The sequence below is a fragment of the Pristis pectinata genome, chromosome 1, assembly GCF_009764475.1.
Source record: "Pristis pectinata isolate sPriPec2 chromosome 1, sPriPec2.1.pri, whole genome shotgun sequence".
In the NCBI taxonomy this organism is placed as follows: Eukaryota; Metazoa; Chordata; class Chondrichthyes; order Rhinopristiformes; family Pristidae; genus Pristis; species Pristis pectinata.
This window is the reverse complement of record NC_067405.1, coordinates 15,965,298-15,989,975: the sequence shown is the minus strand read 5'-3', so window position 1 is coordinate 15,989,975 and position 24,678 is coordinate 15,965,298. Positions and strand designations below refer to the sequence as shown.

General features: G+C 42.2%; 1 protein-coding gene across 2 annotated transcripts in view; it reads right to left on the bottom strand.

Annotated features, from left to right (window-relative positions):
* epb41l5 (erythrocyte membrane protein band 4.1 like 5) overlaps positions 1 to 24,678 on the bottom strand; it is a 158,428-nt gene that overhangs the window by 72,661 nt on the left and 61,089 nt on the right. For both annotated transcript variants that reach the window (XM_052010850.1, XM_052010859.1), the window contains exons 3-10: positions 22,316 to 22,358; positions 21,530 to 21,608; positions 16,715 to 16,759; positions 14,078 to 14,130; positions 10,333 to 10,453; positions 9,214 to 9,301; positions 4,365 to 4,453; positions 3,877 to 3,946 (exon numbers count right to left, since the gene is read on the bottom strand). In XM_052010850.1, coding sequence (XP_051866810.1) covers positions 3,877 to 3,946; positions 4,365 to 4,453; positions 9,214 to 9,301; positions 10,333 to 10,453; positions 14,078 to 14,130; positions 16,715 to 16,759; positions 21,530 to 21,608; positions 22,316 to 22,358 — 588 coding nt within the window. The remainder of the gene's footprint in view (positions 1 to 3,876; positions 3,947 to 4,364; positions 4,454 to 9,213; positions 9,302 to 10,332; positions 10,454 to 14,077; positions 14,131 to 16,714; positions 16,760 to 21,529; positions 21,609 to 22,315; positions 22,359 to 24,678) is intronic.

Here is a 24,678-nt window from a genome sequence, read left to right as displayed (position 1 = left end):
GACACCATGGTCAAGAAAGCTCACCAGCACCTCTACTTCCCTCAGGAGACTAAAGAAATTTTGCACGTTTCCTTTGACCCTTCCCAATTTTGTTCGATGCACTGTAGAAAGTGTCCTATCCAGATGCACCACGGCTTGATATGGCAACTGCTCTGCCTGTGACTGCAAGAAATTGCAGAGAGTTGTGGACACAGCTCAGCACATCACAGAAACCAGCTTCCCCTCCATGGACTCTGTCTACACCTTGCTGCCTTGGTAAAGCATCCAACGTAATCAAAGACCCAACCCACCCCAGACATTCTCTCTTCTCCCCACTCCTATCAGGCAGAAGATACAAAAGCCTGAAAGCATGTACCACTAGGTTCAAGGACAGCTTCTATCCTGCTGTTATAAGACTATTGAATGGTTCCCTAGTACAATAAGATGGACTCTTGACCTCACAATCTACCTCATTATGACCTTGCACCTTATTGACTGCCTGCACTGCACTCTCTCTGTAACTGTAACACCTGATTCTGCATTCCGTTATTGTTTTACCTTGTACAAGCTCAGTGCATTGTTGTAATGAAATGATCTGTATGGATGGCATGCAGAACAAATTTTTCACTGTACCTCAGTACATGACAATAATAAACCAATTTACCAGGAGAGCACTGAAACAGCCTGAAAATTACAAAGGGTAAGATGACCATTTAAAGGTATGTTTTCTTCCCCGCATTTCATTACTCGTTGTACATTAATTCTTGTCCTCTTCCCTCCTGACACCAGCTTTCTGTTAGATTACAATTACAAGACCAATATCTTCAAAGCTTAAATGTTTCCAAAACCTGAAATTTCTATTACTTGCCTAATTACAGTTATCAGCCACATGATAATTACATATTTCACATACATTTCATTCTAGAAGCCACCAACGTGTTTGAGATAGTTGCTTAAGCAACAATCCACCATCAGTACCTCATCCAAATGGCTGTTTTTCATGCATCGTCCTCAACAGTGAATATTACTGAGTGTTTTCCCCACTTAGAACACCACAGACAGGCACCATCTCATAAGGTACACTAAGTAGCATTTTCATACAAGGAATACTTCCACACATTCACACAAAGGAACCTCTCATTAAAAATTAGGAGCGTACAGAGGGTTACAATTTTCTACTCATACCACCTGGGTAGCAACTGGGTGGAGTAATATTTCCACAAGTTTTATATGTAATTATATGCCTCCTTTATGGAGAGTAAATTCACTGATTCTGCCTTGTCATGCAAATGTTAAAGATCCCATGGAACTATGTTGAAAAACATGATAGTTCTGCACACTGGCCTTACCAGCTTCTGCTATTCATCAACATAAACTTAAAAACGATTATATGGTTATTATTGCATTGCTATTGCAGAATTTGCTGATTGCCACATATCCACAGTGCGACACTTCTAAGTACTTCAGTGGCTGCAAAGCACGTTAAGATAGTGAAAGACATCATGCAAATCTCTCTTCCCAGCAGGAACTACTTTGAAAGGGAAAGGAGGCAGATACGAGTTTTCAATGTTACATTGCAAATGTTCTAGCTTCCTCTCCCTTTAAGCAGCCACTAGCAGTAAGCAGTTCATGAATTTCCCTCACATTTACAACTATATAATGCTGCTTCCCTTCAACCATTCGGTTCTTGAACCAACCTGCACAACCCTAATCAGTATAACAACACTATGACCACTTTGCACTACGATGGACCTTGTTTATTTTTTGTTCTAATTGTGTTCTTTCTTGTATAATTTCTGTTTTTCTTGTGAATGTTGTGTCTCAAATGCTACATCCCTATGATGTTGCTGCAAGTAAGTTTTTCATTGCAACTGTGCATATGACAATAAACTCGTCTTTGACTTTGGAAATTTGAAGGATTATTCTAGACCAGTAATGAAGAGTATATTCATAAATACTACAGGAAATCATAGATTACAGGGGAATCTTGATCAGTGAGGGGAGTAGACCGAGGCGTAGATAATGGATTTCAATGCAGATAAGTGTGAGATGATGCATTTTGGAAAGTCAAACCAGCATAGGACTTGTACTATGAATGGTAGGGCACTAGGGAGTGCAATGGAACAGAGGGACCTAGAAGTACAAGTGCATAGTTCATTGAAAATGGCATCACAGGTAGACAGGGTGGTGAAAAAGGCATTTAGCACACTGGCCTTCATTAGTCAGGGCACCGAGTATAGGAGTTGGGACATTATGTTGCAGTTGTACAAGTCATTGGAGAGGCCACACTTGGAGTACTGTGCACAGTTTGGGTCACCCTGTTACAGGAAAGATGTGGTTAAACTGGAAAGAGTGCAAAAAAGACTTACAAGGATGTTGCCAGGACTAGAGGGCCTGAGTTATAGGGTGAGGTTGGCCAGGCTAGGTCTTTATTCCTTGGAACGTAGGAGAATGAGGGACAACTTTATAGAAATGTTTAAAATTATGAAAGGCATAGATAAGGTGGACAGGGTAGTGGAGTGCAGAACTACGGGGGGGGGGGGGGGGCATAGGTTTAGAGCAAGAGGGGAAAGATTTAAAAGGGGACCTGAGGGGTAACTTTTACACACAGATGGTGGTGAGTATATGGAACGAGCTGCCAGAGGTGGTAGTTGAGGCAGGTACAAAAGTACCATTTAAGCAGCCCTTAGATAGGTACATGGAGGGGCAGTACTGAGAGGGATATGGGCCAAATGCAGGTAATTGGGACTAGCTGGGTGGGCACCGTAGTTGGCATGGCCTCATTGGGCTGAAGGGTCTATATCTGTGCTGTATTGCTCGATGAAACCTGTGGAGGATATGATTACCGTTTTGTTAGCTGTTCCCATGAATACAATGAAGCATTCTTCCTCTATTGCTAATTGTACAGAAAGAACGAACATTCAGTGCACAAATATTCAGTGGCACTGAAAACTGCAACCAAGGCGACCAGATCTTCCAGACAGATGGAGACAAAAATGACAACTAACCACTATTTATAGCCAGAACCTTATTTCTTGACTCAAGTGAATCATAAAATATTTCTGACATGGGAGACCATTTGACCCATCATGTTTCTGCTGGTCAAAAAACAGCTTCTAAACCTATTCCCACCTTCCAGAACTTGAAGAGCTGTGAACTACAGATCAAGTAAATACCCAGCAACTTATGTTGCAGATTTCTTGCCTCGGCCACATTTTCAAGCAGTGATAGCCAGACCCCGAGAACCCTCGAGTGAAACATAATTTCCCCATCTTCCTCACGATCCCACAACCAATTGCTTTAAAACCTCTGGTTTTGAACCATCTGCTACAGAGGTAGATCTACTTCCTACTTGCTCTATTTTGGCTGTTCATAATTTTATACATCTCAGTTGAGTCTCCCTCAGCTTCCTCTATTCCAAAAGAAACAAACCCAGCTTTTCCCATCTTTCCTCATGGCAATACTTGTCCAATCCTGGTGACATTTTCGTAATTCTCCTCTGCACCTTCTCCGGTGCAACCACATCCTTTCGGCAAAGAGGTGACCGGAACTGTACTCAATACATAAGCTGCAGCCTAACTAGTGTGGCAAACGATTCTAGTGGATCCTCCCTGCTTGTGTTCTATGCCCCGACTAATAAAGGAAAACATCCTGCTTACAAACACTCAGCAGGTTAGGCAGTGTCTGTGCAAACAGAAAAAAAAAGACTCCGTTTCAGGACCAAGATCACTCATCAGAACAAGGAAGCTTGACCTGACACCTTAACTCTGCTCCTTTTTTCATTGATGCCGCCTAGTGGTTCCAATACTTGGTTTTTCAGTATCTGTTTTTTTTTATTTTCAAAGCATCCCATTTGCCTTTCTCATGGACTATGGACATAATATTATTACCCCTTACCTGCTCATCATCCTCCACCACCACAAGAGTTAGCTTGCTCTTCTTGAATTCCAATTTGATGATTTTCGGCCTGAACACAATAAAGACACAGAGCTTTTAATTTCCATAATCATGAATAATACTGAAAAATTTTAAGAAACAGAAGGCTCCTTCTCTTTAGATACAAACATTTCTTTTGTACAATACCCACTTTAAACATTGTACGTTGGCAGTATCTGGCGTAATGATCGAGTTTAGTTAAACCAAAGGTACTACCCAAACTCCTGTCCGCCATATAAAACTGATGTTTCAGATCTAACACAGTTGAAGAGTTCAGGTGACAACTAAACATCAGGTCTTCAGGATATCAGCTGAGAACCTTAATTGGTGAACCAATTAAGTATTTGCAGATAGTCTCCAAAGCCACTGCCTTCTTGGGTACATGGAAGGAGGTACTGCAAATAGCCTTGTCAGAAAATGTCAATAATAATATGAAGGAACAAACTGACCAGAAGAAAAGTCCAATCTTGGTTTCTCCTTCAAATACCAGGACTCCTGTTGGGGTCAGTCCCAGGCTGTATTCATTTCCATCTCTTCCCTAGTTAGACAAACAGAAACAAAAGTACTGGTTCAGAAAAAGTACTTGCTCTCTTCCATAGCAAGGACTGATGGCAGTTTGACTGCATGACTATTCAACTCAAGCCTGGGTTACAATATTTGTCTTAACTTGCATGACCAGCTCTAGACTCAATGTATTTATAAGCAATAACATAAACCTGAAGGGTCTTGGCCCAGAACATTGACTGTTTATTACCCTCCATGGATGCTGCCTGACCTGCTGAGTTCCTCCAGCACTTTTTATGTGTTGCTCCAGATCCCAGCATCTGCAGAATTTTTTTATGTCTCTGATAAACATAAACTTTACTGTTTCTTTCCAATCTTGAATCTCCTGAGATAAACTCAAGATATTTGTAGCCATTTTATTATAACACTGGGTCATAGAGCGTTCACAAGACAGGGGTTTACCATTTCCATTCAACAAAAACATTACGCTCGTCATTCTAAGAATCCACAACTGATGGATAGACACAAGGAGCTACGCAGAGATGGCATACCAAGGGTTGTGAGGCGTAACGTTATTACAGTGCCAGCGACCCGGGTTCAATTCCAGCCGCTGTCTGTAAGGAGTTTGTAAGTTCTCCCCGTGTCTGCGTGGGTTTCCTCCGGGTACTCTGGTTTCCTCCCACATTCCAAAGACGTACGGGTTAGGAGCTGTGGGCACGCTATGTTGGCACCGGAAGCGTGGCAACACTTGCGTGCTGCCCCCAGAACACTACACAAAAGATGTATTTCACTGTGTGTTTCGATGTGCATGTGACTAGTAAAGAAATCTTATCTCAGAAATGATGCACTTCCTTCGAAACAAGAGACACTGTTTTCAGCAAGTCCACTCATCATTGCATCAAGTCACTTCACGTCGTAAAACAAGTCAAGTTATTTAAACAGCCTGCGGGTTTTCAGCAAACAACTAACCTAAGAAGTCAGCAAAATCATAGCTTGATGCGTCAACCTTAAGGCATCTGAGAATGTATAAATTTTTGTTGTTTCAAGTCAATAAAAAAAAACCAAAAACATAACTCATGAGATTTAGTCATAACCTACACATAACCAAGGTACCTTAGAAAACAGATAATCCAAACTGCAATAAATTAAACAAAAATTTAGCTTCACGTACTTCATGATCTGGAATTATTCAGATTCACTCAACTATATTACTTTTTAAATTTGTATTTATAAAGATCCTCGACCACAAGAGTGTTCCTGATTGGTTTGGTCTCCAAATAGAAACCAGCAGACTTGGGCAAAGAGAGGGAAATATGGGCCGATTCCTGAACACTGACCTGGGATCCAGGCTAGAAAGCTCACAATTGCGAACAATGGGTGAAGACTGCAGTCAGCTGTGAAGTAATTGCCAATTATCTCCAATGGGACCCCACCACCAAGCACATCTTCCCTTCCCCACCCCTTTCTGCCCTTCATAGGGACCACTCTCTCCACGACTTCCTAGTTCACTCCTCCCCTACCAGCCATCCCGCTCCCACCCCAGGAACTTTCCACTGCCCCCGCCATACCTGCCCCTACACCACCTCCATCCAGGGACCCAGTCAGTCCTTTCAGGTGAGACAGAGATTCACCTGCACCTCCCTTAATATCATCTGCTGCATTCGGTGCTCCAAGTGTGGCCTCCTCTACACTGGTGAGACCAAACGCAGACTAGGTGACCATTTCGCAGAACACCTGCGCTCTGTCCGTAACCGCGATCTGCATCTCCCCATTGCCAGTCACTTCAACTCCCCTTCCCGCACTAATCATTGATATGTCAGTCCTCGGCCTCCTCCACTGCCAGGGGAATTCCAAGCCCAAGCTGGAGGAACAGCACCTCATTTTCCATCTGGGAAACTTGCAGCCTAACAGTATGAACATTGAATTCTCCCACTTTAGGTAATCTCCCCCGCCCCCCCCACCATGCTTCTTCTCTTCCCATTCCTAGCCTCTTTTTATCCAACCTTTTATTTCCCCTCTCTCTCTCTTTACCTTTGACCGCATCCCCCGGTAGATCTGCTCTCCCCTCCTTCCCCCGCATCTGCCGATCACTATCTCTTACCTGCATCTACCTTTCACCACCTTGTGTCCACCTTGCCTCCCCTCTTCTGTCCACCTATCACTGCTCTGTTTTTCCCTCCTATATATTAAGCTTCCCCTTTTCCTATCTTCAGTCCTGAAGAAGGGTCCTGACCCAAAATGTTGACCGCCTGCTTTTCTCCACAGATGCTGCCTGACCTGCTGAGTTCCTCCAGCGTCATCGTGCTTTTCATCGAGATTCCAGCATCTGCAGTCCTTTGTTTCTCTTGTGAAATAATCACAATGACTTGTGGATGCATATTGCCGGATACACGAAAAGCAGCCACTGAGATGATTCACCAGTGAGGTCATGTTATTAGAGGGAGCTTAACGAAGTGCAAGCAAGCAATCAGTTATAGGACCCAAAACTACCCTCCTTGGCCCTGTGCAATGTGCATCTGGCCCACCTCACCTACACATCACCGCTCCGCCACTGGGCTCAATGCAGAGTCCAGCTGTGAAGCCAGACATCAGAGGTAGCAGCATCTGCCCTCCAACTCCCCTCAAAGGTGTACATCAAAGTCCAAGATGAGCCAAGCTGCAAAAGAGGGGACCTTACAGAAACGTATAAAATTATGAAAGGGATAAATAAGATAGAGGCAGGAAAGTTGTTTCCACTGGTAGGTGAGACTAGAACTACGGCACATGGCCTCAAGATTCAGGGGAATAGATTTAGGACTGAGATGAGGAGGAACTGCTTTTCCCAGAGAGTAGTGAATCTGTGGAATTCTCTGCCCAGGGAAGCAGCAGAGGCTACCTCATTAAATATACTTAAGACACAGTTCGGCAGATTTTTACATAGTAGGGGAATTAAGGGTAATGGGGAAAAGGCAGGTAGGTGAAGCTGAGTCTACGGCCAGATCAGCCATGATCTTGTTGCATGGCAGAGCAGGCTTGACAGGCCAGATGGCCTACTCCTGCTCCTATTTCTTACGTTCTTATGTTCTAAAAGGCTGATTGCCAGTCCCTGTCAGTTCAATTCAGCCCACTAGCACAGATGTGCAAAAACATGATCAAAGAGACAAGTCTGAAGTTACACCTGAAAGGCCAAGAGGGAGAGCAGCAGAAAGTTTTAAGTAGAGGAGTGCAGAGTCAAGAGCCCAGGACGCACAAGAATGATTAAAATCTCCAACTGACGCACATAATTGATGAAGCCCAATACAGACGGGCTGGCCTCAACTTGCACAGCTGGTAGAGCTGTTACCTCACAGCTCCAGCAGCCCAGGTTTGATCCTGACCTCTGTGTGGAGTTTGCACGCTCTCTCTGTGACTGCGCGAGTTTCCTCCCACATCCCAAAAGCATGCTGGCTAGTTGCTCATTGGACACTGTAAATTGCCCCTAGTACGTAGGCGAGTGGCAGAATTTAAAGGGATTGATGGGAATGTGGGGAGAATGGGATTAGTGTAAAAGGATGCTTGATGGTCAGCATGGTCTTGATGGGCCGAAGAGCCTGTTTGTCTGCTGTATCACTCGATGACACTACAAACCAAACTGAAAATTTGGCAAAATTTTAAGAGCCTTTTTCTATGCCTGCTCTCATCCTGATGAACATGTAATTTCATAATTTTTAATTTAAAAATGCAGCATTGTATACTATAACCCCAATATAAACTCAGTCACAATAATAAAAGCCGTTGATGTTGGATATTGTAAATATGAACAGAAGATGTTTCAAAATCAAAAAAAATCTGCAGATGCTGCAAAATCTAAAATAAGAAATGAAAATGGTGGAAGTCTTCAGCAGGTCAGGCCTCATCTGTGGGAGAGAAACAGAGTCAATGTTTCAGGTCAGAGAACCTTCGTCAGAACTGGGAAGGAGACAAAAGCAGCCTGTAAAGGTGCAGGGAAGACGGGGCGGAAGTGGATGTCTCTGACGTGGTAAAACCAGGGTGACCATGGGGATCTTGATGACGTCAGGAAGCAGAAATGAGAACTATTTTCCCTCTCCCACAAATGCTGGAGAAAATGAAGAGAGTTTCCAATATAACAAGGTTTTCTGGTCAATGATTGGACGGAAGCAGTTAGAGAGTGAGAATGTAGACAAAAGAAATTAGAAGATGTGCAGTGCAGGAGATCAGGCTGTGCAGGTCTGTCACTCAGAGAGAGAGAGAGAGAAACAAACAACAAGAGCTGAGCTAATGTCACAGATGGACAACTGATACAGACAAGGAAATCAAGTTACCTGAAATTGTATAATTCAATACTGAGTTCAACCTGAAACGTTAACTGTTTAATGTAACATTAATAACACGATGCTTGCCTTCATCGCTAGGGGCATCGAGTACAAGAGTTAGGAAGTTATGATGCAATTGTATAAAACTTTAAGGTTAGGCTGCATTTGGAGCATTGCATGCAGTTCTGGCCATCCCGAATCAGGAAGGATGTGGAGGCTTTGGAGAAGGTGCAGAAGAAATTACCAGGATGCTTCCTGGATTAGAGGGTGTAACATTAACTGTAACGTTAATAAAAACATTTTGTTTTTATTTTAAATGTTTTAAAATGTTCGTTGATGTCAGGAAGCAGAAATGAGAACTATTTTCCCTCTCCCACAAATGCTGGGGAAAATGAGGGTTTCCAATATCACATCCGCAATTAATCTAACACGGGAAACAATGAGTTTATTCTATCCATGACAGCAACATTACTAAACATTTAAAATTCACTCCAATCCTTACCTTGACTTTGTGCATGTCAACACCGTACATCTCCAGCCACTTGGCTTTGTTGAGATAGTTTATTTCTGCTTGAGATGGTGTCTGCCCTCTGCAAAGAGAAAAGGTTCAGTGAAATTCAGCTGCTCGCGTACCGCATAACAGTCATGCCTCCAAAGCAGAAGGTTGTGGGTTCAGTTAATGACAGGATCCTGAGCAGCATTGATGTACAGAGAGATTTTGGGGTCTAAGTCCATACCTCCCTGAAAGTGGATACGCAAGTAGTGGTAAAGGTGGCATATGGCACGCTTGCCTTCATCGCTAGGGGCATCGAGTACAAGAGTTAGGGAGTTAAGATGCAGTTGTATAAAACTTTGAGTTAGGCTGCATTTGGAGCGTTGCATGCAGTTCTGGCCATCCCGATTCAGGAAGGATGTGGAGGCTTTGGAGAAGGTGCAGAAGAAATTACCAGGATGCTTCCTGGATTAGAGGGTGTTAGCTACAAGGAGAGGTTGGACAAACTTGGATTATTTTCCTTGGAGCAATGAAGGCTGGGAGGAGACCTGACAGAAGTTTATAAAATGATGAGAGGCATAGATAGGGTAGACAGTCGGAATCTTTCGCCCCAGGGCAGAAATGTTGAATACCAGGGGGCATTGCTTTAAGGTGAGAGGGGAAAAGTTTAAGGAATGCGCAGGGCAAGTTTTTTTTAAAGAAAGCACAAGGTGGTAGGTGCCCAGAAGATTCTGCCAGGAGTTGTAGTGGAAGCAGATACAATAGCGTTATTCAAAAGACTTTTGGAGAGGTACATGAATATGCATGGATGGAGGGATATGGATCACTTGCAAGCAGAAGAGATTAGTTTAATTTGGCATCATGCTTAACACAGATATCATGGGCCAAAGGGCCTGTTCCTGTGCTATACTGTTCTACATAGTCTCTTTGATAAATCTAGGATGCATCAAAATGATTCACAGCTAATGGAGTACTTTTGAAGTTCAGCCACCATTTTAATGTAGAGTAACTCCAATATCATGTATGAATAAGTCTTAATACTTTTTATTTCTATATAATAAGGAGAGCATAATAACGTAAAATAATCCTGGGTTCTCATCCCAGACCTACAGAATGAGAATGTCAAACCTGCATTCTTTCCACTTCTCAAAAATGGCAAACTCCATCTCCTCCTCCTGATTTGGCACAAATCTGAATTCAGACACCAAGTCTGGTCCATGTTCCGAAGGATCACAGTCGCCCATTTCAGCTGCGTTAAAGAAGTCAGAAAATAAGGAATAAATAAGAAAAAAATAAAGAAAATTAGGAATTCTTCCTCTCCTCTGCAATTAACATTGCAGGTTAATCAGAAAATCTGCGAATGACTCTCCCAAAGTTAAGAAAGGGCCAAGTGGCAGTACTTAGATCCTGGCTTCTATGTTCCTGTATACGGTCATAACTAAGAGCCAATAGTGCCCATTAGCTGTGCTCAGTTGGAAGCCTATTGTCACAATTCACAAGGTTGTGGGTTCAAGATCCATTGCAGCAACTGAGCACAAGCTCTGAGCTGTCACTCCACTGCAGTACTGAGGGTACATTGAACTATCAAAGCTGCTCATCTTTGAGAAGAGATTGATTGTACAATGTGAAATTCAAATCAGAACACCTCAGCAAATGAAACAGTCCAAGCTGACTTGCAGTGAGAGCTAAATGACATTCAGGTATGGGTTGTCAAGTGGGGAGGGAACATTTGAGCTCCAAAACTGCTTGGTAATAACCATCTTACCACCAATCCTTGATGTTCAATGGCAATACTATTGCTGAGGCCCCTCAACAGCAAGCTGTGTGTCGTCATTGACCAGAAACCAAACAGGACCAGTCACATAAATACTATGGCTGCAAGTCAGAAGCTGGGTATCATATGATGAGCGACTCACCACTTGACATTCTGAAAACGTTCCACCACTTACACATGGACAAGTCAGGAGCATGATGAAACATTCTTTGCTTGCCTGGATGCAGGTTGCTCAAAAAAAAACTCATGGAATTATCATCATCACTGACAAAGCAACCTGCTTGGTCAGTAACCCTTCCGTTGCCCGAAAGATTCACTCTAGTGCCGGTGGATGATGGCTGCAGTGTGCAGCATAAATGGGTCTTTTTCAGGGTGGGACACAGCTATTAGTGGGGACAACAGGCATCAGTGCTTGGGCCTCAGCTATTCAGATCATTTGGATGGGGGAACCAAATGTAACAATTCAAAGTTTGTTTACTATACTAATCTGGGTAGGATTGTGATTCATGAGGAGGATGCAAAGAGGCTTCAAGGTGGCTTAGACAGATGGAGAAAGTGGGCAAAAACCTGGCAGATGCAATATTTTGTGAATAAATGTGAAGTCTAGTGGCATATTATTTAAATGATGAAAGATTGCAGACTATTGATGTACAAAGACAGTTGTGTGTCCTTGTACTCCAGTCGGGTGCACCAAGCAGTTAAAAAGGTAAATGGTACGGTAAAGGGCAGCACAGTAGTGTAGCGGTTAGCGTAACGCTATTACAGCGCCAGCGACCCGGGTTCAATTCCAGCCACTGTCTGTAAGGAGTTTGTACGTTCTCCCCGTGTCTGCGTGGGTTTCCTCTAGGTGCTCCGGTTTCCTCCCACATTCCAAAGACGTACAGGTTAGGAGTTGTAGGCATGCTATGTTGGTGCCGGAAGAGTGGCGACACTTGCGGGCTGCCCCCAGAACACTCTTAGTAATGCAAAAAGATGCATTTCACTGTGTGTTTTGATGTACATGCGACTAATAAATATTTTGTCTTAATATCTTATGGTACGTTGGCTTTCATAACGAGAGAGTTTGAATACAGGAGTACGGATGTCTTGCTAAATTTATACAGTGTATTGGTGAGAAAATACCTGGAATATCGTGTCCAGTTTTGGCCTCCTTACTTGTCATAAAGGGAATACAGCAAAAATTCACCGGATTGATACCGGGGATGGCAAGACTTTTGTAACAGGAGAGATTAGGTTGACAACGTTTGCATTCACAAGAGCTTTCTCACCAGAGAAAGAAGGGAATTCTAATTCAAACATACAAAATTCTGATGGTGCTACCTAAACTGGGTGTGGGAAGGATGGTGTATAAAGTGAAATGTTACCGTTTCAGGTTATAGGGCAAGAGATTTAGAACTGAGATGAGGAGAGATTTCTTCTGAGGACGGTGAATCTGTGGAATGTGCTACCGCAGAGGCTGTAGAACCAAGCTGCTGAATTTGTATTTTTAAGAAAGGTGATAGACAAGTTCCTCAACACAAAAAGACAAGGAAATATGGTGAGTGATTGGGAATATGGAATTGAGATACAGGATCAGTCATGATTACATTGAATGTTACAGCCATCTCAAAGGGCTGAATGGCCTATTCCTACACCTATGTTTCTATATCTACAAAATACCTTGCAATTACTGGCATGGGCTACTCTGATAGCACATCCCAATCTATCAACCTCTACCTCTGTCACCAAGGACAAGGGGAGCAGTGCATAGGAACACGACCATCTCCAGGTTCCCTACCAAGTTGCACACCATCCTGAAACAATGAAATCTCCTACCTAATAAGATTGTAGGAGAATCTTCACCAGAAGGACTGGAGTGGTTCAAGAAGGTGGTTCACCACCACTTTCTCAAGGACGATAAAGGATGGGCAATAAGTACTGGCCTTGCCACCAACATCAAAGTCCCAAAGCATTAATAACTAATTAAAAATTGAGATATTATCCAAGGCATGTCTGAACTATCAGGCTCTCTTGGCACTATATCAATGAAGAGCAGGGAAATTCTCCCTGGTGGCCTGCCCAGTATTATCCCTCAACTAACATCACTGGAAATCAATTAGCCTAGACATTAACTCATATACAGTTGTTCCCATCCCAACTAGTCCTGCTTCTGAAGCCACTAGAAGAGAAGAAATCAAAAGAAAATTGAGGGACCCCACATGCAAGAGGAAAAATGGAGATGAGGAAAGCAATTAGATACAATAGTGAGAGAGGACAAAAGTAGGACGGGGAAAGTAAACGAGAGAGATAAAGATTATATTGGCAGCCAGCAACCTGCATGGATCAAGCATCCCAAACGGCAGTTTTAGATAGAGTCCTTTAATGTAAATAAGTTTAAAATGCTTCAGACATTGAGTGAAAAATCCTACGGAACCCTACCTAAAAGTTCTTTAGCAGAAGCTTTACTACTCAGATTGTAATGATCCAAAACTGTCATTCATCATAACCTTAAGGCCATCTAGGTGAGCAATAAATATCAGCAGTACCAACAATTCTCATAGCCTGAGAAACAGGTTTTTAAAAAAATTACAGAGGGCTATTGTTGCATACTTCAATCCCAATAATTTAGTGCTCCCCAAAACTTCATGAGCAACGCTGGATGATGACATATGTAACAGTACACTCAGGTGTTACTCTGTCCTCAGTTCCACACATCAATAAGAACATAACCAGTTATTAGCTCAAATTATTGAAATATGGAACAAATGGCACAGCAACATCATTTATACAAGGTATCTGCAAGATATCCCGTATAGTAAATGATATACTAAACCCAGCCACAAGCAGCTTGAGAACAAGAGTCCAACTTGTTGACCCTCTGGTAATGTGGTAAAATGTCATGTTCCTCATTTCCTACTTCTGAAGCAGAAGAGAAACTTTTCCAGATGTTGCATTTGATCAGCTGTCATTCCGAGAACCTTTCTAGGTATCATTTTACAACAGAACATCAGAGCCGTCAAAGCAACAAAATACATTCAATGCAGTCCAGACAGCATTTTAACCAGAAAAGCATATATGGCTTTATTACTTTAATGCGAGCCTGCAATAAACAAGACAAACCTTGAATGGCGTATGCTGACAGCTGCACTGATGTGTCGTAAGGACAATCTAACCTAGATGGTTGGAGAGAGAAAGAAAGAAAAGAGTTTCGTTTAATAGCAGTAATCAAGGGATAAACTCACTCCAGGCACTACACCATTGAGCGACACGATATGGACTTCTGCCCAGGAATTCACCACTCAGTGTGACTTCAATCGCAGTTTTACCTTCAAGGAAGGCAGCAAGCAGCGAGTTATTTTTTCCACCAGATAGAATTATTTTTTTTAGTGTTTTGCTGTAACAAAACTGTAGATCAAGTTAATCAGCACATTGTATAATAAGTTGGTAGGATTCAGATAGAAACTTGTTAATTCTTGAAGAACATATTAGTGAGCTTTTCAAGAACATGTACTTTCACTTCTTTACCATAGATTTTTATATTGATGACCGGCACTATTGTACTAAATTATTTTGGGCTGTATTTATAGAAATTTGTAGGAGTGATTGATATTAGCCTTGAACATGAAGCAGGCACAGCTGCCAAAATCTCAAGCAGAAGCAAAGCAACATACCGAGAGCACAACTTTCTTTCCAAGCAACATGTTGACTTAGATGTGTTACGATTCCTTCATCATTGCTATGTTGTAGTCCTGGAACTCCCTACTTAATAGCAACCGGGAAACGCCTCCATCTCAAGAACTACAACAGTTCATGGAGAAGCCTTACTGTTATCTTCCTGGACAGATACGGATGGATAATAAATGCAACCTTCCCTACATCCCCCACATGCTGAAGAAAACATTTTACTGAAAGTATCTGTATGCCAGACTGAGAGAAACTCCACTCTTAATATTTAAGTACAACTGGGCTGTCAACTGACCAAGCAACACATCCTTAAAATTAAAATACATTCTCATTTAAGCAACAATTGGTGGAGGTGGAATTCCATAATTTTTAAAAACGTGTATTCCCTATGTTAGCAAGAAATGATTCTAGTGGTTACTTCAGTTCAGATACATGTTATGAACTCGTACCAATTAAGAGCAAGGGGAAATTTAAACTCTCTGAAATTATGCAAGGGGGATACAGAATGCTTAATATTTCAGAGAGCTTAAAAAGTCCTTCACAGCTGAACTCTGACACCACTGATCCAGAGAGACGAGATTTATACAATTATAGATTTTCTTTTTGGTCACAATCAAAGCTGATGATTTTCCACCAAGATGAAGATTAATCAAGCATGGGAAGGAAAGGGAGTCCAATTTCTTTGAAAACTGGAGCTTTGTGGTGAAAATTCACAGACAAGGTTATAAGTGCGTGCCTAACACATCAGATGCATAAACAAAAGCAGATGACTGACACACAGCGAGGTGAACAATTTTGAGGAATTTCAGGGAAGGCAGTCAATGAAACCCTGAAACACATTGTCAAGCTAAGGAACCAGCAATGGTACAGAATTTCAACACCTTAAGATGTTAGTTGGGTGAGGTGTGGTGGAAAAACATGGCAGAGACGTTGTATTTGCCTCCCCAAGAGGGCACAAAATAGGACATCCAATTCACCCATGAAATGAAAGAAAACACACAGAATTAACCCCACAGAAACAGGCTTTTTATCACAAATGGTTGGCGTCAATGCTTATGCTCCACACAGGCATTTTCCTCCCTGATGCATCAAACCATTCCAGCAGAGCTTTTTATCCCAATCTCCTTCTTCTCGAAAGCATATGCTTTCAACCACTGACATAGAAATTTGTATTTTAGCTACATTCTGGATAAACAATTTTCTCCCACATTCCTCATTGATTTATTACAGTTGACAAAGTCAGAACATTAATAAAGATGATTTCAAGTCTTCCCTTCTTCCCCCTACTTGCTAAAGACAGTAACACAAAGTGCAGGTTTGAGTACCAGATGTCCTACCATATGCCGGCCAGCATGGACACATATGGGCCAAAGGGCCTTTCTCCATGCTGTAGGGCTCTATGACTCCAAGCCAGCCCAGAAGGTTCACAGGCAAATCAACAATGGGACAATGTAGTTGTCCTCGCCCATAATTTGCTCAAGGACAGTGATTGGGCAAAGGCACTGTTGGATCTGTCCTGTAAAGACAGTTGGGGGAATTAACTTTGGGGTGCTCCTGGTCTGAATAACCTTTGGTCCCATCATTACAGAACATCTTCACCACCACCTGGCTTCATCTGCCTTTTCCCCCCTCTTTTCTTTTCTTTGTCTGCCTGCTTCCACCATTCACCCACCTGCTTCCATCTCCCACCTCCACCCCTTCCCCCTCCCCCACCTGCCCGACATCCTTCACCTTTCCTGAGTCCGCCACTCGCCTACCGGCCCCCGTCTCATCACCTTTCCTCAGTCCACCACTCGCCTACTGGCCCTCATCTCATCCGTCCCCCTCTCTTCCTTATACCGACTATCTTCCCTCCACACCTGAAATGTTGACAATTCCATTCCCCCCTACAGATGCTGCTTGACCCGCTGAGTTCCTCTGGCAGATTGATTAAGGAGCATCTACTCACTCAGCAAACTTTAAGCCTGATTTCCTCCACTTAAAAGGCAACTAACATCTAATCACTCACAAAGCAGGTCGAACTTGGGACTTACAAAGCAAGACTCTGGTAAAACATAATCAAGCACTACTTACTTGCCACTCAGAATGTCTTGCTTCAACTGTAGTACAAACAGGTATCTGCAAATAAAGAAGAATACAGAGTCAAGAGCATTGACCTAAACCAGAAAGATATATGCACACTTCTCTTTAGCAGTAAGTTGCGATCTGGAATATACTTATTGAAACGGTGGTAGATGAGATTCAATATTTCAATATGGAAATGGGTAACTTTTCATTAAGACGGAAAAGTACAGCATAGGAACAGGCCCTTCAGCCTACGATATCTGCGCCGACCATGATGACAATTTAAACTGAATATCTGCCTGCACGTAGTCTCTATCCCTCAACTCCCTGCCTGTTCATGTGCCTGTCTAAATACCTCTTAAATGTTGCCATTGTATCTGCTTCCACCACCTCCCCGGCAGTGGGGAAAGGGGCAAGGGAATGGGATTAATTAGATAACTCTTTCAAGCAGGATGGACCAAATGAACTCCTCCTGTGCTGTTTCATTCTATGACTTTAAATACAACACAAATTCAAGGGAAGTAAACCAATCAAATTCAAAAATAAGCGACACATGAAAGATACTTATGTCCCTGCAAAATAAGAAGCTAAGGCAAAGGAGAAATAAATTACACTCTGACAGCCAAACAGCACAAAAAAGCCCAGAAACCAGTTCAAACATGGAAAGGTTTTTTACCATTTAAATCGATGACATGGTTTCTCGGTCACATGACTTAAGGGCATGTTATCAAAGGTCTGCGTGTGACAGTTTTAATACCAGCTAGGGCACAGAAGCAGACAGAAAGGTCACAGAAAATGGGAACTCAATGCTGGTCAGGTCACAGCAGTGAATCAATCAATTTCATGCTCACATCCAATTACACCAAGATCTGTAAACACACTGGCTGCCTTTAAGACTGCAAGCATTCTGAATAGGAACAAACAATTAAAATAATGTTGTTAGTTTGTACAAAATACATCCAATGTTCTGTATTATTAGAAGGCAGTAGTTAATGGGTTCAGAAGACGTCAAAGTGCAATGTCGTTTTTTTTTAAAGCCATTTAGAATAGTGACTTAGAGTCATAGAATCATACAGCACAGAAACATCTTTGCCTGTGTTTGGTCCATATCCCTCTAAACCTTTCCAGTCTTGTACCTGTCCAACTGTCTGTTAAGTGTTGTCAATGTACCTGCCTCAACCACTTCCTCTGGCAGCTCATTCCAGATACAGACCACCCTCTGGGTAATAAAGTTGCCCCTCAGGTTCCTATTAAATCTCTCCCCTCCCTCTAGTTCTCGATTCCCCAATTCTGGGAAAAAGACTGTATGCATTCACCCTAGCTATGACCCTCATGATTTTATACACCTCTAAGATCACCCCTCATTTTCCTACAGTCGAATGAATAAAGTCCTAAACTGCTCAATTTCTCTTTGTAACTCAGTATCTCAAGTCGCACAAACAGCCTTAAAATTTTCCTCTGCACTCTCCAGCTTAATGGGATCTTTCTGAAAGCAGAGTGATCAAAACTAACACAATATTCCAAATGCAGTCTCACCCAGCGTCTTGTACAACTACAACATAACATCCCAACTTCTGTACTCAATGCCCTAACTGATGAAGGCCAGCGTGTCAAAAGCCTTCTTCACCACCATCTATCTATGACGTCACTTTCAGGGTACCATGTACTTGTACCCCAAGGTCCCTCTGTTCTACAATACTCCCCAGGGCCCTGCCATTCACTGTGACATTCCTACCCCGATTTGTCTTCCCAAAACGCAACACCTCACAACTGTCCAAATTAAATTCCATTTGCCATTCCTTAGCCAACTTTCCCAAATGATCAAGATCCCTCTGTAATTCCTGATAACATTTTTCATTATCTAACACACCACTTATTTTTAGTGTTACCTGCAAACTTACTAACCGTCCCTTGTACATTCTCATCCAAATCATTGATATAGATGACAAACAGCAATGGGCCTAGCACTGACCCCTGGGGAAACACCACTAGTCACAGGCCGCCAGTCCAAAAAAAAACCTTTCACCATCACTCTCTGCTTCCTATCATCAAGCCAATTGTGTATCCAATTTGTTAGCTCTCCCTGGCTCCCATGCAAAGTAACTTTCCATTGCAACCTACCATGTGGAACCTTATCAAAAGGCCTTACTGAAGTCCATGTAGACTATGTCTACCACTCTGCCCCATTGATCTTTACGGTTACTTCTTCAAAAAACTCAATCAAATTTGAGAGACATGATCACCCACACACAAAGCCGTGCTGACTATCCCTAATCGAACCCTGTCTTTCCAGATGCCTATACATCTTATCCCTCAAGATCCCTCTAGCTACTTAACTACCACAGATGTTAAACTCACTGGTCTATAGTTCCCAGGTTCTTCCCCCACCCACCCCTTCCCCCCCACTTCTATAGTTCCCAGGTTCTTCCCCCCCCCCCCCCACCTTCTATAGCTCCCAGGTGATTTCTTCCCTCCCCCCACCCCCAAGTCCCACAATTGAATCACTGACATTACTCAATCACCCAAAATTTCTGGAACACATCTTCCGAGTGCAACTTGGTCCCTGAAACTAACTCCCCACCTTGTTTCTTAAATATAGTCACCACACCATAGGAAAGATGGAGAGGGTGCATAAGAGGTTCATCAAAATGTTGCCTGGATTGGATTATATCAGCTATGAGAGGTTGGACAAACTTGGATTGTTTTCTCTGCAGCATCAGAGGCTGAGAGCCAACTTGATAAAAGTATACACAGAGTAGACAGTCACGATGTTTTTCCAAGGATGGAAATGTCAAATACTAGAAAGCATAGGTTTAAGGTGAGAGGGGGAAAGTTTAAAGCAGATTTGAGAGGCATGTATTTTTTTTAAATATACACACTGTTAGTACCTTGAACATGATGCCAGGGGAGGTGCTAGCAGCAGATACAACAACAATGTTTAAGAGGCATTTAGACAAGCACATGAACAGGCAGGGAATGGAGGGATATAGACCATGTGCAGGCAGATGGGATTAGTTAGATTGGCATCCTGGACAATGCAAAGGGCCTGGCCCTGTTTTGTACTGTTCTATGTTAAGTCCCAACGTGTTCAAGAAATGAACAAGTCCTACCCATTGAAGGATTTTAATCAAAAAACTTGAATGCTTATAATTACTTGAAATTCAAAAAATAATAAATATTAAACATGGTATTAAAACATAAAACTATTAAAAATAAAATACAGCAATAAAAATGCTATATAATATTTAACTATTTAGGTAAACTACTGTAAATTATCTGAAATTTATAACAAGTTAAAACTAGAGGGAAGAGGTTTAAGGTGAGAAGTGAGAAATTTAAAGGAGATCTGAGCAGCAAGTTTTTCCAAACAGAGGGTGGTGGTTATATGAAATGAGCTGCCAGAGGAGGTGGTGGAGGCAAAAACAATTACAAATGGTGGGCACTTGGACAGGTTCTTGGGTAAGGTGTAAAAGGGATGTGGGCCTAAAGCAAGCAAATGGTAGGGATCACAGTTGACGTGGGCAAGTTGTGCCGAAGGGCCCTGTTTCTGTACTGTGCTCTGATTCTATGACTCTAAGCCAGCCACTGAGAAGTCTGAATGGAGTTTTAGAATTTCACCCCGGCATGAAAACAAGTCGGTGCTTGTCAACACTTCACTTATCCTTGATTATGCCACAGAATGAAATATTGTGATACCAGAATTTCTACTTTGTTGAGAAATAAAGTAACAAAATATCAGGAGCATTATCAGTCAATTAACTCTGCAGGTGTATTATTATTTAGATTTATATTTGTTTTGAGCTCAGCTTTGGAAGGATAACAGGTCCCAGCATGCCTTGGAATTATCATCCAGTACTGAACGTACTGTGCATACACCTAGGGGAACATCAACTACAGAATTAGACACTCCTGGCAATGATTCTTCTCCTGTCCAAATTCATACTGGAATTAAAAGCCAGCAAAGCCCTCAGATCTACACAGAGCATAAACTGGTTGGATTTTGCAAATGAGCTTGATAGACACGTTTCATGCTGGCATTTGTTTCCACTGCAGATGATAGAATTCCCACTGAGCAACATCTACAGGAATCACCCTCAATGCAAACAACAAAAAAAAACTTTTTGGTTGAACAGATCACAAAGATCTCAAGTTCAATTCCTCCACGTGGTATAGATTTAGTTGGTAGCTGTAGGTTGAAGATATGGGAAAATGGGCATCCAGGACCAGTACCGGAAAGCAGATACGAGAAGCTGTCTGGATTGGGGATGGCCACGATTCCTGCTATGCCACAGTAGCCTCAACTCCTAACTGATGAGGCACAGACACCTGTGATCACTTCCAGGAGGTACTAGTTGCAATCTTGGTACCTCAATTTACAGGCAGTTGAAAGGGAAAGAAAATGGTCTTTGGCTCAAGTCGAGTTTATTGTCATGTGCACAAGTACTGTGAGCAGAAGTACAGTACAACAAAAAAAAACTTGCTTGCAGCAGTATCACAGGCACGTAGGTACAGATAACACACAGAATATACATTATACATAAATTATACCATACAGTGGAAAAAAAACTGCAAAAGCAAGACTGTTGTATTCCAGACACTCAGTCCCAATGACTACAACGGAACCAAATGTCAACAAGAGTACAGAGTAACAGACAGTCAATATTCCAGCATCCACTTGCTACTTCTGGCCAAAGTCCAATTTCTTTACAAGGTGTGAAAGGGAAGCAGAAGAGTTAATGAAATGGTTATCAATAACTTTGGACACCTCACAACTACAGGCCTTTAATCACTCTCAAAGCGTAAATGATAGAAACATTTTCTCACCTGGTTAATTCTTCATGGAGGTTGTTAGGCTCAGATGAATAAAACTTTACGCGGAGATGAAGACAGTATGGTGGGCCAACTTCAAAAAGGGAATTAAAAAACAGATTCAATATACACACTAGAATAGAAATACTCAAATTCTCCAGATTCTACTTCAATTCATAAAAATACATACCCTGAATTCAACCCAAAATTCTGGTTACGTCAAAACCAAAATTGCAAAGTTGTATCTCGCTTTACAGTTCCTGAAACTTTGTCTGCAAACTCTCAACCATTTTCCTCCTTCCCACATCAACTAAGACTTCTGCCTGTTCCCCAGACCTTCAAACCGTCTGCACTCTCTGTGTAGTCTCTTACATTTTAACCTAGGAAACTCCATGGAACTCGCCTTGACTGTTGCAGGAACTTACCTCTTCCCCCAGGCAATTCTACACATTGTGGCCACAACCCTATGTGAACAACTAACTCAGTGTTCTTGACTTTATTCTCCCAAAGTGTCTTCATCCTCTATTATATCCAGCACAGGGAATTGGTTTGAAAGTGCCACAATCCAGGGGAATTCCTATGTTGCCCATCTCCCCCACCCTGCTGGATGGTCACCCACTGTAGCTGCTGAGTGGCCACCTCCTTGAACATGCACTCCAGGAAAATCTTAACCCCCTATATTTTTTCTGCTGACCTCAACTGTTCTCCTACTTTGGAAACCTTGAGCATTTTAAAGTGGTTATCACTTTGCAGATCCTACTCAGGGACTAGAACAAACAGAATGGATTCAAATAAACTTACTTTTCACTTGCTTCTTGATGCTCTTGGTATTGTCCAACCAATGCTGCAACATAAAATACCAAGGCACATTACCTTCCGATACACTTGGGAGACCATGTAAGCCCGCCAAGAACAGCAACCCCTTCCCCATTTTTCACTGAAACCGTTGAGGACAGTTAGTGTCATTACACCCAGTTAACTTGCTGCATTCCATGACCAAACGGCAGATCAATTTGTTGACCACACTTACTGAGTTCTGCCATGCCATAAGTCATAGCCAGCAAGTTTGCATCCGCCAGCACTGTCAACTACATGAGACGCAATGACACTGAAATGACTTAAGAGCAACTTCAGATTTGTCAGTGACGCAGAGCATTCAAAGTGAAAAGGCATACCCTTATAAAACAGTTGCGATGAAAGATCAGGGAATTGAAAGGTTAACTGGAACTCTCCCTCCAGTCATACACCCTGACCTATTCAGTGTTTGCTGTATTTCATATTTTTAGCATCTCCAGTGTTTTGCTTTTGACTTCCAAAACATTCTTGACTTTCATGCAGAGACAGGAACTATCAAATTATTCATCACTCCAGATTTTCAGGTACTTAGCCCATTCAAATGTTATTTAATTTTCATTTTTTAGTGTGAAAAATGGATTTAATTTGAGCCAAGTTTTGAACTTTTCCCAAAGTATCAATGGAAACAAAATTTGGGACGGGTTCAACAACAGGTAGGCAAGCCCTCTCATCGGATTTCCTTTTTAAACTACCAAAGGAGAAAAATGCCTCCCAGTAATTCCCGGAAAGAGCTACAATTTCATCTGGGAGGCTGCTTAAGGGCTTTGTGTAAAATGAGCACCAAGAATAGGGAGTTCAAGACGCTTGAATAATTTGCTGATTTATCAAAGGTCTGGTGGATACTCGTTTTGAAAGCCATCTTCTTTCGAAACTGTGAATTAAACCAAGGAACAGCAGTGACCCTTTTGATTCTGCTGTTGCTGGGAATTAAAATAAACATGCATGTTGCTCCAAGCAACACACCCTCACAAGAGCAATAAAACAATGTCCGGCCTTTCCACAGCAGTAGGTATCTCAGAAGAATGGAGCTGGCCCCATGGTTTGGCAGTCTCACAAAGTGAAATGAACGTCAGCAACCTTTGGAAGCAGCTTCAGTTCTAAAAGGCCAGAACAACCAACAAGAGTACACAAAGTACAACGCCCAGATTCAAACAGTACTCTAACTTTTCAATTCGCCCAAAGCCATCTGGGGGGGGGGGGGGGGGGGGGGAAATAGCTAACAATTTAAATTGGTAGTAAATTCTACTTCTGAGCCGTCTTAGTGTTAACCGTTCCCACAGCGGAGAGGGGCGATCCAGGACTGGACTTGGTACTCCCTGCCTTTTCTCAACTTAGGCCTGTTTTCCTTCAGCTCCTCCACATTCCACTGAAAGACATTTAATCGCGCTTGGCCGGGCTATTGGTGCACACTTTGTTTAGAGAATCACTAAATGCCCAAACGTAGAGCTTTCAGCCTTCTCACGAGGCAGCTCTCGGGATTATCCAGCCAAATACAAAGCAGATGTCTAACTGTACATATCGACATTGGGTGGGAAGTTAAATTGATTACTTATGAAAATTTCATTCCCTTTAGAAGAGTGCATCATTAAAAATTTTACATGTAGCAAAAACATCGGAGGCATGCGTCATTGAACCTGAAATCAGTGGAACTTCATATCAAATTCCAATCCATGGGTCAGGTTCAATAGGAAGTAGCAGGAATTAGATGGAAAGAGTTGTGGAATTTCCTTGCTTCTTCCATGCCTATCAGCAATAGAAGGTTTATAGCAATGGCTTAGCCTGTCTTGACTCTTGCCCTGATGGGGAAGTTATCACCCTCACAATCAGAAGCGCCTCAAAAGACCCGGGTGGAATGGGTTTTTAGACTTGATTTTTCTACCTTCCAAAGGTAAACTAAAACTGAGCTTCCACTTTACAGAACTTTAAACAGACAGCTTAAAACAGGCAAGCTAATAAAAAAAAGGTTTTATTTTTCCTTCTTCGTACCACACAGCTATAAAGTTAAGTAAAATAGTCTAACAGAAGAGTTTACCAATTCAAAGAAATGATCAAGCATCCCAGAGATGGTTGTCCTACAATGTAATGCTTTAAATGGTACAAGTTGTACAAAGGGTTCAAGTCTTTTGTTTTTTTGTAATGTTTTAATCACAAAGCAACACCCTAGATAAGTTTGTCATTCTTCCCAAGCCTACTCCTATATAAGTGAATACAAGAAATACATACCCATCTGAACATACCTAAAACTGGACACTTAACAGATTACCTTTCCCCCTGACAGAGAGGGGAAAAAAATATGTGCAGGAATGCAT